The 16,289-nt window shown below is 42.7% G+C and overlaps 1 protein-coding gene across 23 annotated transcripts in view; it reads left to right on the top strand.

Moving 5' to 3' along the window:
* The window catches only part of HDAC4 (histone deacetylase 4), a 415,745-nt gene that overhangs the window by 88,665 nt on the left and 310,791 nt on the right, over positions 1-16,289 (top strand). For 21 of the 23 annotated variants that reach the window (XR_008467801.1, XM_054209784.1, XM_054209795.1 and 18 more), the window contains one exon: positions 9,424-9,495. The exons of the other annotated variants lie outside the window; for them this stretch is intronic. Coding sequence is in view for 20 of the 21 variants with exons in the window: in XM_054209784.1 (XP_054065759.1) it covers positions 9,424-9,495 (72 nt within the window). In the remaining variant the exon portion in view is untranslated. The remainder of the gene's footprint in view (positions 1-9,423; positions 9,496-16,289) is intronic. 23 annotated transcript variants of the gene reach the window in all.

Below are 16,289 nucleotides of genomic sequence, written 5' to 3'. Positions count from 1 at the left end.
AATAAATAATGTATCCATGATAATTACGGTTCTCATTACTAATATTTTAACTTGCTGTTACACGCCATAGCTGTTAGTATGCCAGTCAGGATGTTTTAGTGGACTGTGCTTAACGGTCAGGGACAGAGACTTTTATTCCTCAGTGACCCTATTTTAGCCGTTTTGTATCCCAAGGCTACAAGGTTACGCGTGGTCTGGTTTTAGGAATACAGCAATACAGTCGGCCAGAACCACCCACTAGCCCACCCCAAATCCTTCCAAGAAGTAATGCAGATAAACACATTGTTCAGCAAAACAACCCCCCCCACAGCTCGTGTGTAAAATGCAAAACACTTTTTATAATGTGTCTGTGGTACGTGTAAACTGATGGCGGGGGAAAGAACTAGATGTTCTTGGGCCTGGAAGAGGTCTATGGAATTGTCCTGGGCTCACACGTGTGAGGGAGACAGTAAGAGCGAGGGGCTCTGGCCTTTTCTCATCATGTCCCTCTCTGTCAGTGGTGCTGGTGACAAGGGATGGGGCTGACACTGGTTTTTGAACCACTAAAGCAGCCTCAATCACAGAGAAGGTCTGGGGCAAGGGAAAGGTATGGAGAAGAACAGCTCGTGGCTGTGATAGCAAGTACCATGCAGAGGATCAGCTCTGTGGAGCTGGCAGACGATGCTGATGAGGCAGACAGGCAGTGTGGGGTTGTTCTAGGACTCTGCTTTAGGACTAAAATGAGTCCAGTCCCTCAGACATGAGTCCCCATTAGTGGCTGGAGTGTGTTAGGTGAACTGGAGGACATCTTGGGTTGAGTTTGAGGTGTATTTCCCCCCCAAAAAAATTCAGTCTGCGTGCTCAGGCTGCTCCACGATGCAACTAACAATATGGGATGTGGAAAAATACGGGAAGCAGGGCAGCCAGGAGCTTGCTCCAAGAGCTTGATCCTGCCTACACCCCTCCGCGCATGGGCTTTGAACATAGCCCTGATCAACATGCACCAGCTCATCTCTTGAGTGAAGGTGACTGGGAAGCTTATCCTGTCTTAGAGCTTTTCTGTGGAACGCAGTATTCTTGCATTTAAGTGTCTTTTGGTTGTACCTGGAAGCAGCTGGGAAGGTGGTGTGATTGGAGAGCAGGGGATTGGCGCTCTCTTTTCTTTGTGAGACAAGTTCGTAATTGTTTTACTAGAAAGCAGTGAGGGGAACAAGGTAATTGTTTGCTTGATGCCAATGACAAATTCAGGAGTCATTGATCCAGAAACATTCCCTTTCGTTCTGTCCTTAGGAAAAGCTTGATTTTTAAATGTGGATGCACACTCTTGGAAGGATGTGGTTGAATTAGTCTCATAGATACCAACTGACGGCTGCTTATCCTGGGCTTACTGTCGGCAGCCTTGTTTTGCCTGAGGCTTTTTATCGATTGGGTACTGAGGAATTAGAGCTTCTTTCTATTTGGGCTTGGAAGGGGCACGCGGCAAGCTTTTGAGCTGTATCCTTCTGGGGAAAAAATAGCCAAAATAATCTGGTAACTGCCTTGCGAGTGGTTTGATACAGTCAAATTCATCACCAGTCACTTGGACTGTTGCAGGTGTCTCACTGGGGTGTCTTATTGCTCAACAGTTTTCCTCTGCGCTCCTTTTTCTTATCTAGGAACTGGAAATATGTAAAGGCAAGGCTGTAGTTCCTACTGTATGACTGAGAACGGTAGAGTCCGTCAGAGGTTTTGAATTTGTGTGCCGAGCCCACCCCAAAACCAGCTTGGAAAGGAACCTGAAGCTGTGAATGGCAAGTGGCAGGAGCTGCCTTGTGTGGAGGACATGGACTGGCAGTTCAATGGCAGGGTCTTAGGGTTTTAGGACTTTGTCACCTATAGGAGCCATGATTCGTTGCCTTCTCCGAAATATCTGATTATTGCTATGTAGTACCATGTTATCTGGAAAGTATATGACAAAAGAAGAACAGAAATGTATTTGGTTGAGAGGTCTCAAACTCCCTGTGTTAGCAGATAATTGCTCATCCTGAAAAAGTCTCAGGGCCACTTTGTTGTTTTCTCTCAACAGAGATCAGACTGATGTTGGAAAAACTATTGAGTTCTGCAGACCCTCTATCTCATTTCTCAAAAAAAAAAAAAAAATCTTAGAGGTTTCTCCGTGTTTGTCTGCAATTCATCTTCTGTTGTTGAATTTAAATGCAAGGGCATCACTTTGGCCAGGGAGGCTGTCACATCCCTGAGTAATGACCCCCCCTGACCTCCGTTATGTGTCTGCTAATGCAGCCTGGAATGGACTTGTGTCTTCTGCATTGCTGCCAAATGGGGGATGCTCAATTTTGTGAAGTGCTTTGGCTTTTATTTGTTGTATCCTTGCTTTGCCAAGTATTTCTCATCTTGTAATTGTACATTTGACCATTATTACTATTATCAAAGTCATCATCACTTAAGGTGGTGCAGTTTTACTCATTTGTCATTGAACCTTGCATCCATCTGTTTTCCATCTTGTGCCCTAAAGGGGGATCTCTGTGCTATGAGGGCACACCTGAGTTTTAAATGCATCTTTACCGCTCTTACCAGTAAATGGTGAACTACTGCAACATGCTGCTTATAATGCATCCAGAAGCAGATGATGACTGAGTGGGCTTTTTAAACCAGGTGTGTACTTGGTTTAGGGTGATTCATGAAGATCTGATTTTTATTTTTTTTTTAAGTGATACGGCCTGTGTGGCTTCTCAATGTTTTTTTATAAAACTTGGGTAAAATCAAAAATTTTCCCCCACTTTGCCAGATATACTGGCAAAGAAATAAATCTGTTGCCTGCCTTCAACTTCTCCTTGATCCATCTGTCTTGCTTTTCCTGTTACCTGATTTTTGGTCTGCCTTTGGAAATTGTCCTTTCTTTTGGGAAATCAAATCCTAGTCAATAATGCCTATTTTCTGTACCTCTTTCTCCTGCCTTTCTCCCCTGCGTATCTTCTATGGCTCTGTAGGACTTCTGGTCCTCTACTCTGGGTGTCTTTTAAAGATAATTGTTGGTTGTTCATCACTGAACTCAAGGAGTTCAAGTAGGCCAGGGTGATTTGCATCAGGTTGAAAGATCTGAATACATGGAAAACTATTTAAATATCCTCTTCGTTCCCAGTTCTGCCCTGCAGTTTTCAAAATCATTAGAATTAATTATTGTAAGGTTGCTTACAGTTTTCTGCAAGAGCTTGCTGTATACGTCAACTTCCTGGTTTTGTTCATTGTTTGTCTTTTTTTTTTTTTTTAATTTTTAAGTAATAAAGCTGTACTTTCCCATCCTTGTCTCCTTTGATTTTGTCTTGAATTATGTTGTTCATTTTGCGGCTTCATCTTTTCTGAGGGTTTTTAGCTGTGCGTGTTTCTGTCTTATTCTGGAGCATACTGTAGCCATCTTGTCTTGGTTTTCCTACTTTCAACGTGTTTAAATCCTGCAGACCCAGCTACTTCCAAACCCATCCTGGCTGTATTTTTAAAGTAACATAAACAACTTTTTGGAACAGACTAGGACAAAAACAAAGTGTTCAAATTCCCATCAATGAATAATGGCTTCGTCTTATCAATTAATGAGTAAAATACCCATCTGGATATTAAGCTACACTTAATGTTCTCTAACTGGAGCCATAAATCAGACAGGCTGGTGTCTGCCTTCTCCCAGGCTGGATGGATGGTGCAGTTTGTCTTTCCTTTGGGAGCATCTTGGACTGCAGGCAATGTTTCTGGTCAGCCCTGGGATTAATCTGCCCAGTTCAGCCTCCCTAATACAGCTGGGAAAACTCACCCTTGCTGCTTTCTGACATTTTTGGTGAAATGGTTAGATTGATTCACACAGAACTAATTCAAGAGGACATTTTGCTGAGAGTTATTTTTAGTAGCTTAGGAAGAACTTGGCTAGTAGAGAGCTCAAATACTTTGTAGTTAATCTGGTTTGTCTCAAACCAGGGTTTGTGGCTTGTGAAAGAGTCAGATTGTGATTGCATGGTTTGACCTCTCTGCACTTTCCACCGTGGTAAGACAAGCTGCTTCCCATCCTTGTCCGCTTTTTGGACACCCCTGTGATCCTTTCTGGGCAATAAAAGGGGTAAAACTGTAGACCTACATGTGGCACAGATAACTTTAGCATCCTCTGCGGGTTGTTTTTTTTTTTTTTTTTTAATTTTATAGTTGCCAAAGCTTTCGCTGTAGATACATGGTGAGGCGTGGAGGGGATTGGAGATGAATGCTTTGTAAAGGTAGGAGGTAAAACTTTTTTGTAATGCAAACTGATTGTATTCATTTTGGCATTTGCAGACCCAGACCACTCTTAGCGCTTTTGAAGCATTGGCATAAACCATCGTGCTTTTTCCTTGTCGCGCAAAGAGCAATTCTACAGCAATTGATTTGAGAGAGGCTCCAGTAACGGTGGTAAGAAAACCCAAAGCAGCAGTAGCAGAAAACACGCTTTTCGTGAGACTTAGATCCCCTCAGGTGACCAGCTTGTCTTCAGTGTGATGGTGCAACAGGATCTGTGAAGCAACATAGTTGAATATGGGAAACATAGGGATATTTTTCCTCTTTTAAAGTTGTACAGAGTACATCATCACAGCTGAGGACTCCAAACCCCTCCATATTTCAGTGGTCAGTTCTCATGGGTTCTTTCCCAGATAATTGTTTAAAAGTTTGACATCGATTTAGCTCATCTGTTTGAGAGAGAAGGAAGCAATCAAAGCAAGTGCTCTTGTGGGCAGCAAACGAGGAATCCTGGTAGATTTGGTATACGGATTTTAGTACTTGATCAAAATTTCATGTAGCGCAGTTATGATTTTAAAGCCTTCCTTCAGACCAGTGTAAGGGACTCTTCTCCTTTTGGAAGGTGTAAGGTTTTTGTTTGCTTTGGTTTGTTGGGCTTTTTGGTCCGTATTTTGTTGGCAGTAGATGTGATACTTCATTGAATGCAATGGTATTTTAATTTTCCTAACAAACTGATCAGCTACTCTCTTAAAATTAAAGGATTTCTTTGCATTTTGTAGCATCTTTAGCTTGTTGTACAAAGCTGAGGAGACAAGAGGAAAAGCTTAACTGCTTTGAGAGGCCAAGTTTGTCTTCTGGACAGTTTTTTTCTTTTTTGCTTTGTTTTTGGGCTGAAATGCCGATGTGCAGCAAAGTTTTGAGTCCAAGATGCTCAAGTTTTTTTGTCGAGTGAAGCTCATTGATGGTATGAACCGTCACAGCTTTGAGTAACGCAGATACTGTGCAACCACCGCAATCCAGAGCAAAAGAGTATTTCGCACCCAAAGTAGCCGACCTGATGTAGGACTGTGAATTTTGGGGAATCTCCTGCAGTATCCTGACAGCAAGCGGTGTCTGAAACCAGAGAGACTCTGCCTGTGTTTATGGAGGTGGCTGGAGTGAGAGTTATTGGCTTTTGCCTGTGGTTGTTGGGATGCTGCTGGGAGAAGGACAACATTTGGGTTGCAGCTTGGAAAGTCTGGTTACAGAGCATAGGCTTCTCTTAAATACATGCAGTTTCTGGAGTGAGGCATAGCAGCTGTATAAAATGAGCTTGAAATATCTCTCAGGTCCTGGCTATTTCACTGCTGCTCATATTTTGTAGTAACAGAAGGTGTGTGTATGGGGAGCAATAGAGTGTGTGTTTGCAGCTACTTCAATTAAAAAAAAAAAAAAAAACCACAAAAAAACTCAACCCCCAAAGTCCTCTAGATTCTTGAAAGCAAGTAAATGGAAATGTCTCCGGTATTGCTTTGCTTCTCAGCGTCTTATGAACTGTCAAGATAGATGCTGGGGATGCTTGTTCCCATTGCGGGGGTGCTCTAGCGCTGTGGGGACAACTGCATCCTCCGCGCAGCAACCTGCATGCTTGGGCTTCCACCCTCCCCGTCGGGAGACGGAGGGGCGTTTGCAGAGGGAGCGAATGCAGTGGCCCAAGGCACGTCCTAGGTCACCCGATCGGGCTGAACTGTCCCCGCTGGCTGCGCAGGCTCCTGCAGCCAGAGAGGATGCTCCTTGTGGTACCCGACTGCGAGTTGCACAAGAGAGAAGGGGATGGAGGGCTGGGAAAGAAGGTGGTGGGTTACCAGGAGCAGGTAGGGTGAAACGATTGCAGTCTGGACATACCAACCCAAAGGGTTATACCAAAAAATTTAGTAACCAACTTGTGTGGATGGCATGTTTGCTGGGTTATGGTTGCTGGGTGCAGGCATTTAGCATGCTTGGGGTGTGAGATCGCCCCCCCCTCGGGGGGAGGCAAGCCATGTGGCAGCTTGTTTACATCTTATTATAACCTATTTTATCCATGTATGACTAGTAGCTTAGGAGAAGAGGTGCCTTATACAAATATCTCCTGATAAAGTGCCGAATGTCCCCCCTTCCGGTTTTTTTTTTTTTTTCCAAATAGAGATTTATTTTTTTAATCACTCAATATAGTAAATACAGAACCTCAGTCTTGCATAGTTTGTTTTCACTTCCAGTGTTTAAGGCATCAGTGCTTTAAAAGATATTTCTGTTACTCATTTTGAAATGAAGGTTGAAGACTTTTGGTTTGTTGTTTGGTGGTTGGCTTTTGGGTTTTTTGTTTTTGGTTTTTTTTTTTTTTTAAATTAATTGAAAATGCAGATACTTTCTTTAAAAAAAACCAAAACGTCTTTAAAAAAATCCCTATTAACCAACACTTTTGTCAGTGATCTGTGATGCACTGGTGTGGCTGAAAATTCACAACGGGGCGGGGAAGTCCATGGGCAACAAAAGAAAAAGTCTTTCATGTTTTGGTGGGCATGGAAGCAGATTGCCTGCTTTGTGCAGGCGCCTGTCTGTGCTGTCTGGCAGCCAGGTGAGCCTGCCCGAATAGCTGGTGGACTAGGAACAGGTGGACTAGGAATAGGTGGGCTCTTGTCGGTTGATCTCTGCTGGCACCTTTGTACTGCTGGGGGTACGGGTTTAATTTGTCCCTTGTTCAAAACTGCTGAGTTTAGCGTGAGAAAGGGCACCTCGGCTCCAACGGTCTCACTGCAGATGGGTGTTTTTGTCAAAATTGCCATGGATTTGTCTCGCAGAGCACCTGAGCTGCTGGTATAGGGCTCTGTTCTGGAGATGGGTCCTTATCTTCTGAAGACATGTCTCCATCTGAAATAGCTCAGCGGAGAAGCTTGAAAATACCCAGCTCCACGGGAAGACACGGGGGCTCTGCGGGCTGTTCTGGGCTCTCCCTGCTCTCCCCGCTCCCTTTTCCCAGCAGCTCTCTCGGGCCGAGCTCTGGAGCAGGTACTCGTGCTGTGCCGGCTGCCGCTGGGGCGGCTGCTGCTCCGTCGCCAGGAGAGCCCAGCAGAGTGGTATTTCTTTTAAGCTGCTGACAGGCTGAAGAGATGAGTTTTGGGAGCCACTCGTGGTCCCTGGGCGATGCTGGCGTGTTCGGCACAGAAACATAGCGGGGGCTTCAGCAGCAAGTAGGGCTGCGGTTCACCAATGAATTGAAAAAATTACAAGCCAGGGCTGAGATAGCAAGTGCCCATCTTATAGGAAAAAAAAAAAAAAAAAAAAGGCTGTAAAACCCGACATTTTAGTGATCAAGGAGGATCATATTTTTTTTTGCTGTCCATTTACACTCTTTGATCTGCAGTGACCACTGGCTTGTGAATCTGGGGAGGCTGAGGCAGAATTTATTTAAATGAGTGATGTTTCACTCTACATTTCTATCCAGTTGCCGCCTCATTTATTGCTGTTCGCTGCTGCTTGTGCAGGCGAAGCTCAGCTGGCCAAGTGTCACCCCACCGACACCACAGGTTGGCTGCTCCAGTACAGCAAGCCCAGCCACTCTTTTGGCTCTAGAAGTAACGAGACAAAAGCCAAAAAAATTATGATGTGAATAATCTATATTAACTTGTCTGAGGAGGAGAACTCAGCATGGTTATAGTTTAATCTATTGACAGTAGCGCCTGAGGCTGCACCGATCCTTGGGTATGGTCATTGGAGGCAAACCCACCCACGTGATGGAGAGGATCCAACTGCGCTTTCCCTCCAGAAACTTGGAACAGAAAAAATATGAGAAGAAACCCAAGTGTGATTTTTTTTTAATTTATTTTAATTTATTTTATTTTTTATTTTATTATTTTATTTTTATTTATTTAATTTTAATTTTATTTTAATTTTATTTTTTATTTTTAATATTTATTTTCTATTTTTATTTTATTTTATTTTTATTTTTTATTTTATTATTTATATTTTATTATTTTTATTTCATTTTTAAATTTAATTTTATTTGAATTTATTTTATTTATTATAAACAAATTATTAGTAATTTTTATTTTATTTAAATAAAAATAAAATTATTTTAATTTATTTTATTGATTTTATTTTTATTTATTATTTTTTATTTATTCTTTTTATTAATTTTATTTTTTATTTTAGTTTTATTTTGTATGGGATTTTTTTAATGTTTTCACATTTTAACATTTTTATGATACTCTCCATAGCTTTGACTGAGAGAGATGGGGTGGCTTCTTTGATGTCTCCAGACAGGGTTTGGCTTGATGGTATCTGTGCTGTAGCAGAAAGGGCAGAAAGGCGTTAGAGGACAAGTGAGACAGAACCAGCAAAGGTGGAGATATTTACAATGGAACAAATGGGTTTGAGATAAGTTTTCTGTATTCAAGTATTCATCATCTAAGTCCTGAAAACATAATTTAGCATTTTTTGCTTCAACTTTTACTGGGGGGGGCAGATGAGAAGGGAATGGGTGACTAGAAAATCTGGTCTGGCAGTTTCCAGCAGCGGGTATCGTGTTCTTCTGTTTTAACTCTACCTGAATACAAGATACAATCTTTGAAATATTTTAAATAGAGAACTGCTTCAGCAAGATGGATTTCTGCATATCATTTACAAAGTATGTTTTTAATGCCTTTCTGAAATCCAAACTTATGCAAAATGGGGCTTGTTATGCATGTCTATGCATTTTAATCTCCTGCAGTGATTTGTCAGTTTTCCTTAACATCTCCGTGGTACATTACAGCCATTCTTCAACTTCACTTCGCAGGGCTGCATTTCTCTCTTAACTCACTCAGTTCTCCGAGCAAGGAATGAATTGCAATTTACTTATTGTGTGGTAAGGTTTATAAGCTGACATGCCGTTTTCCTTGGATTTGGGGTCTGTACCAGTTGGGAATTTAAAGACGAGGAAAACCTGAGTGCAATTCGGGAAACAGTATCTTTTGTTTAATGCTTTAGTGTATGCAGTTGTTACGCAGCTGTCCTGTTATGTTCTTGTTTGTATTGATTTGTGCTACTTGTGTTTCTGTTTTACATTGTTAATTGGTTAGTGATTTGTTGGTTTTGGTTTTTTTTTTGTTTTTATTTTTTCCTGCTTGGAATATCTAAAAATAGCTCAGCTAACCGGAGTTGATGTGATTATTTTATTTTTATTTTTTCCCCCCCCAGATGGGCTTTCTGGCAGAGACCAGCCAGTAGAGCTGTTGAATCCACCTAGAGTGAACCACATGCCTAGCTCTGGTAAGAAGAAACTTTTATTAAATGTTGTTCCTATTCTGGGAATGCAGTTAAATATTCTGCAGCTCTATCTTGCAAGTGGGAGAGCGGAATGCAAATGCAAAATGCTGGAACAAAGTGTGTTAGAACTGGCACACAGCTACTTTCCCAGGCTGGGCGAGTGGGATTTGGGAATGGAGGGAGGATAGAGCGCAGCAGCCTTGGGGAGTCCTAAAGAGCTCAGCCCTCACCCTTGGCAGGGATGGAAGGAGAGCCCAACCTGGTTGGAGCTGCTGGGTTTTCCTTAGAAAGGAGAGGACAGCAGGACAAAGCAGCACCTTGTGAGTCTCTGCACAGCCTAAAAGGAGCACTGCAAAGCAAAGTAGGTTTTTGAGTTGCTGCTCCCTTTAAGGAGAAGTCTCCTTGGTTTGAAATGAGGAACCAAACATAGGCTGATCAAAGCGTGTCACTCTGGGCTATTTGCTTTTCTTCTCTCTTCTAATGATCCTGCTACAGCGTCTCCTGGGGCTTGTCCTTCTGGTATGAAGCAACACAGCAGCCAGAGTGTTCATCTGGGGCTGGCTTCTCCTTGTGGAGCTGAGAGAGACCTTGTGGCTCACAATTGCAGTACTTCAAGTGGTGGAAACCAAAGTTTTGGTCACAATACATGAAATGCTATGGAAAGCAATCTGTCTTTTGTCTTTCCCCCTGCTCTCTTCCAAAAGTGTTTTATTTCCAGGTGTGAACAGATATAGATATTTATAGTAGGTATGATTTTGGTATATGAAGCATTATCAACTTTCCAGGTAGGAGCTTGAGTTTTCCAAAAACCCAACTTTCCCTTCTCTGCTGCCTTCCAAAATGCCTTTAGGTCCTTTTATATTAAGGAAGAGATCTCGAAGAAGATCTAAGCGCTTCTGGTAATGCAAGTTGGAAAAATGTAAATGAAGCTTATTCAAAACAACTTCAGTAGATTGGGGGGGAGGGGAGGGAATGGGGGGAATGGGCTGTGACCTAACCTAGATTTTTGTGGACTTAAATGCGTATCTGGGGGAGGAAACTTTTAAAGAGGTAGAGCTATTATGTTGGGGGGAAAAAGGAAGAGATCCTTGTACGAGTGTTTGGCTTCGGATTCTGAGAAATGTCTCTTTCCTCCATGTGCTCCAAAACTTGCCTATCAGGTAAGGGAGGTTATAAGAGAGATTCTTATTTTAAGAGTACCGTGGTAACACAGCTCAGCTGAAAGATTTTACTCCCTTTTTCATATTCATGGAGTAGATTGAATTTTGTGGCTCTGCACAAGAATCTTCTTTTCTGTCAGTAGATCAAGGGCCAGTATTGTTGATGTGATGGGTTTGTCTTTTACTTTTCTTTCTTTCTTTTTTGGAAACTGATTTTGTTGTTGCTTGTTACGTTTAATGGTTCCTTTGAGATATTTCAGGACAAAGGCTGGTGCTGGTTAACAACTTGGGTAACCTGATGGTAGAGTTCAGTGTGCTCTAATTTTCCCCAGATGAAAGGAGCCTTTTTTGAGGTGTTACAGACTCATACAGGATTTATGGAATTCTTACTTTTTGGACTCCGTTTTGAGTGTTTTTAATAGCTCAGCTGTATGTCTATGGAAAAAATAAACAGCTATCTGCCACTGAGGAGCTGTGTTTGTGTCGTGTGTGCTGGATGTGAGGTAGGCAGCAATGTCTCTTTGGCAAATGACTTCTGCCAGCCTTTGAGCCGTGGGAAATCCTGTCTCGTGCTGGAAAGCTCAGGCTGGTTGTGCGTGTAGTGGGCGAAGGGTAGGACCGACTGGGAATGGAAATGGGACCTTATGCAAGAGGCAGTGTTGGCTCTGGGCAGTGGGCACCCGGGTACTTTTCACTCAAGACCCTGCGCTTACTCGGTTTCTGCTAAATTTTGGAGAAATCTTTTCAGCCCTGCAGTGCATGCGTACATGGGCTGGAAATGTCTATCTTATATTTTGATTTGCAGAACGGTGATTAAAACCTGGAAGCACAGTGTTTGGCAAAAAAAAAATAAATGTTTCGGCATGTTTGTAAATGCAAGCAAGTATCATCGATGATCGTGGAAGTGGCTCATCAGCTGGCTTTCAAGTGTGGTGCCTGCCTATACCTGTGTATCCTGATGGGTTTTTTAAATTACTCTTGAAAGTTGTGGTCAAGTTGAGGAACTTACCCACTTGAAAAAACCATTGTCCTGTCTGGTTTTTATCATTGTTAGGAGTTTGCCACAGAGCCTTCTGTAAGAAGAAGGGAGAAGTAATACCAAGTATTGCTCTGGAAAAACAAGTTATGTGTGGATTTGCGGGGTGTTGTTCCAAGTCTCAGGCACGGCTGAAATGATGGTGTTGAAAACCAGCTTAAGGAAAAAAAAAGGCTTAATCCTGTCCTGGGATGTTCTGTTTAAGACCTTGTCCTGTCCTGGTTATGGTAAAGCGACTGATTTGTAGCCCTCATGATGAATAAACTTCAGCAGATGATGAGCCTTTATACTCAGAACTACATTTAAGTTAAGATAAAATCATTGCGGTGTACCTGTAGGAAACCAAAATGCTTTCTCTCCGTCATGAACCAAGTGAAGGAGAAGTTCGATCCTCGTTCTTCTCTGATGTAAAAAGGTGAGAAAGGGATGTTCAGTACCCAGGTCCTAAACACGCTGTGAAACATCTCAAGTACAAAATAGAAATGTTTAGAGAATTTTTATGAAAACGTTTTACGAGTAAATGGAGTTGAGTAGAATGGAGTTTGGTCATTAGCAAAGTGTGTTTTTTAGGAAAATAATTTCTCTCTCTTCCCCACAACCCACATCTTGTACAGGAATATAATAATCTATTTGATAATACTTTTTTTTCTACTTTTTCTGGCTTTAGAATATTACTGCATCTTTGGCCTGGGGGAGGAAATGGCATAAATTGTTGAGTTTGTTGTGCAATGTTGCTTTTTCCTTAACTTTTACTTGCTGAATTCAGAGATCTTCAGAGCAAGGACTACACAGATTATTTTTAGTTAATATTGTATGGAAAATATCATGATTAAGAAGCCATGCTTAACAGGAGACAATGCTTCCCAGATACCCGAGCACAGTGGCGGCCACTGCCTGGTTTTGATGGGTGGCAGCAGATTGCTTGCAGAAGGGCGAAGGAATTGTCCTGCAAGTTAGTGTACTGGTTTTAAGTATTTTTTTGTGTTTTGCAGTATTTTTCTTCTTTTTAGCAGTGAACTTAGTTGCAGTCTGCATAGGGGGACTGGTTCATGTGTAAGCAGGAAGGGACAGAACTCTCTTGTCCTCTTATGTTTTCTTCCTGCGGTTTTAAACTGCGAGATGCTTTGCCTTTTCCATAGTGCAAAGCTGGGGGGGCAGTCTTAAAGACCTCGCTTGTGTAAATACCCAGATATTTTGTAGATAATCCTCTTAAAAAACATCACTTGTGTACTGTTGATACCATCCTTGAGATTTATCAAGTAAATCTTCATTAAACATACTTTGTAGAAAGAGTTTTCTTTCTTTATAAGGCTGGGTTTATGGCAGTTCACATAACAACCTCCCATTAGTCTTCTCAGTTTTTCTTGTTACTATAAAGTTTAGAATTACTCATTTTGGTACAAAACAATCTTTAGCAATTTCTTTAGTATTAGAAATGTGAAAACAGCTTGCTATCTGTGATATATAAGTAAAATTAGAATTAAATAAGATGGAAACTAGTCCTTTTTAAACTTAAAAGCTTTACTAAGTAATAAAACTGCAAATTGAGATGAAGTATCTCAGCTGACCAGCCGTGTTTCCCCAGTATCCTGGTCATGGCTTAACGTGAAGCTCTGGGGACAGTACAGTTACTGAATTAGGAAAGAAATTCCCCTTCTCAGAGCATTTCCATTGGCTTTTCAGGGATGCATTCCCAAGTTGTGGTAAAAGTAATAATCATATCACTTATTGCAGTGGTTGAGTGCAGCTGACAGATAGTTTGCGTTGGGACACATTTTTTCATGGAGAGGTTAAGGAAAACGCGCTGGGCTTGTTGCCCCTTAGGTGAAGACCTCTCTCTGGTTGCTGTTGTGGATCAGATGGAGAATGGCTGCATCCCTTCTTGAGGTTGGTCTCCAGCGGTGATCTGCAAACCACGGATGGTCTGTGAGGCTGTAGTGCACGCTAGAGAAGTGAGCAGTGGTGGTTTTCTGAGGAGGTTTTGAGCGTTGATGGTAGTCTTCTGCAAAACGTTAGGAATTAGTGGGTTACACAAAGCATTCAGGTGGCTCTTGCTGAGCAGCTCCTATAAGAGCAACAGGGGTTGGACTAACAAGATGATGCCCTAATGGTGGTGACGAGCGGACTGCATCTTCCACATTAGGCTCTTCCACACGTGGCTGTGTCCCTGCTCTCCATCCATGCCACTGGCAACGCTGACTCTTCCAGCATGGTGCTGGGGCTCTTCTGGACCTGACACTGGCAAGCGCAGGGACAGCCAGAGGATTACGCATAAGATTTCGGTTCCTTGCTTTTTCTTCTTCCTTGATCTAATTACCCAGTCTCACTTCCACATTCATTTGGAAAAAAAAAAAAAAAGCTGATGAATGTATGAATAAATGGTTTGCAAGAACCTCTGGACTAATATTGTTACATGATTTTACAGGCTTTTGAAATCAGAGATTAATCCCTGTCTCTCAGAGGAAGGAGTGGTAGTCCAGTTGGTCTAACAGAGCCGAATACCTCGCCTTTGTTAATTTATCCCTTCAAAGGAAGGGGAATGCCCTCTCACTGCACCAGATTTTCAGATACTTGCTTGCTTTCTATAGTGTGTCTGCTTCAAAAGCTCCTTCAGAAAGGTACGGAATCAGTGTGGTGCAGCGGGGCTTTGAAGCAGGTTCAAATTGCTGGCTGGTCAGCCAGGATTTGGGGCTCCCAACAGGCTCCTGCCTCCACAGACAAGAGCTTGTTCACACCGGGGTGGGTTAGTACAGGGATGGCAGATGCTTTTATCGTGCCCCAGAAGTGTAGCTCACATATGGAAAGGCTAGGCCTTTAATGTTAGAAATATCCTGATCTATTCTCTGTGGAATCCGGGGGCTGGGCGTGGAGGGGAACCCACCCAAAAAAACATATTATCATTAAAAGTGAGTTCTCAAGAAGTCATTTTAATGTCACAACCGTACACTAAGCAGATTAAATTGTTGTTTGCTTACTGTCCTGTTGTTAGCTTATTTAAAAGCTGCAGCGATTTTGGCAAGCTTAGTTTATTAATGTTGCCACTGTTTAGGTGCTCTGGCATAGGATAGCAGAGAAACCGCAGGTCAGTGTAGCTTAGAGCCTTGATAGTTAAAATCAAGTTAACCTTATATTTACTGCAACAGGTATTATTTCCAGCCCTAAGATAGATGTACAAAATGTAGCCTGTGACAATAAAATGGCAATAAAAGAAGTGTTTTACTAGCTGGAGGTACTACTAAAGTTCCCCTTTGTGACCTGTTGCTCAGCAAGGAAAGCCCTGTGTGAGGCTTCAGCCAGCTCCCACATTTCCACAGCTGATTCTGCTGTATTGTTGTGCTTTTATAAAAAGCCCTTTGGAGCATGCCCAGAAGAACGTGGTCAGCAAATTGGGGGTTCTTTCTGCAGGACAGGGGAGGGAACTGCCACATCTAGAGAATCTGGGCAGCTCCCTGCAGAGTACCAGGGAAGTTCAAGCTTCAGCATCTCTTTGCTGGACTAATACTGCACCCAAACTCGTGTTTTTTCAGTCATAATAGTAGGACAATTTAAGGACTCTCTAACTCTCCATCGTCACATGCCCATTGCGGCGGTGTGTGGATGTGTAGGGATGTTTGCGAGAGGGATGAGCTCTTTGGCCAGCCTGGTGAGGCATCATCTCTTGCTTGAACTCCATCATCCTTGTGCTACAAGGTGTTAAACCTGTGTCCAGTTCTGGGCTCCCTGGTTCAAGAAGGACAGGGAACTGCTGGAGAGGGGACAGCAAAGGGCTACCAAGATGATTAGGGGACTGAACACCTCTCTTATGAAGAAAGGCTGAGGGACTTGGGTCTTTTCAGTCTGGAAAAAAGATGACTGAAGGGGGATCTTATCAATGCTTATAAATACTTAAAGGGTGGGTGTCAGGAGGATGGGGCCAGGCTCTTTTCAGTGGTGCCCAGAGACAGGACAAGGGGTAACAGGCACAAACCTGAACATAGGAAGTTCCACCTAAACATGAGAAGGAACTTCTTTCCTTTGAGGGTGGCAGAGCCCTGGCACAGGCTGCCCAGAGAGGTGGTGGAGTCTCTGTCTCTGGAGACATTCCAAACCCGCCTGAACACGTTCCTGTGCAACCTGCTCTGGGTGACCCTGCTCTGGCAGGGGGTTGGACTAGATGATCTCCAGAGGTCCCTTCCAACCCCTGCCATTCTGTGATTCTGTGAAACGACTTCTCTTGCCGAGCTGGGTTTGCTGGAGCAGGGACCACTTTGATGTCTGCCCGGAACATGATCCGTGGATGTCCTGATCATGTGGGGTGGGAAGAGCAGGAGCCCACAGCTCCTAAACTCTGTTTTGTTGTGTTTCGTCTCAGAAAAAAATAGGTACCTGTCACCTCCTTTCTTACCCACAAGGAAACGGTTATTAAATGGAGGAGGTGGAATGAATTATTAACAACTTACTCCTCTTTTAAAAGCTGAAAGCAGCACTTAAATCTTAAGCGCTTGAATACAGAGCTGTGTTCTAAGATGAAAGGTAACTGGCAGGAAAGTTTGCTTTACTGCAAGACCCAACTTGATATTTTTCTTTATTCTTCCCTCACCTTGTTTAGTTTATTAATTCAC

The sequence above is a fragment of the Rissa tridactyla genome, chromosome 7 (assembly GCF_028500815.1).
Source record: "Rissa tridactyla isolate bRisTri1 chromosome 7, bRisTri1.patW.cur.20221130, whole genome shotgun sequence".
NCBI lineage: Eukaryota > Metazoa > Chordata > Aves > Charadriiformes > Laridae > Rissa > Rissa tridactyla.
The sequence above is the reverse complement of the archived record's forward strand: the minus strand, read 5'-3'. Positions and strand labels throughout refer to the sequence as shown.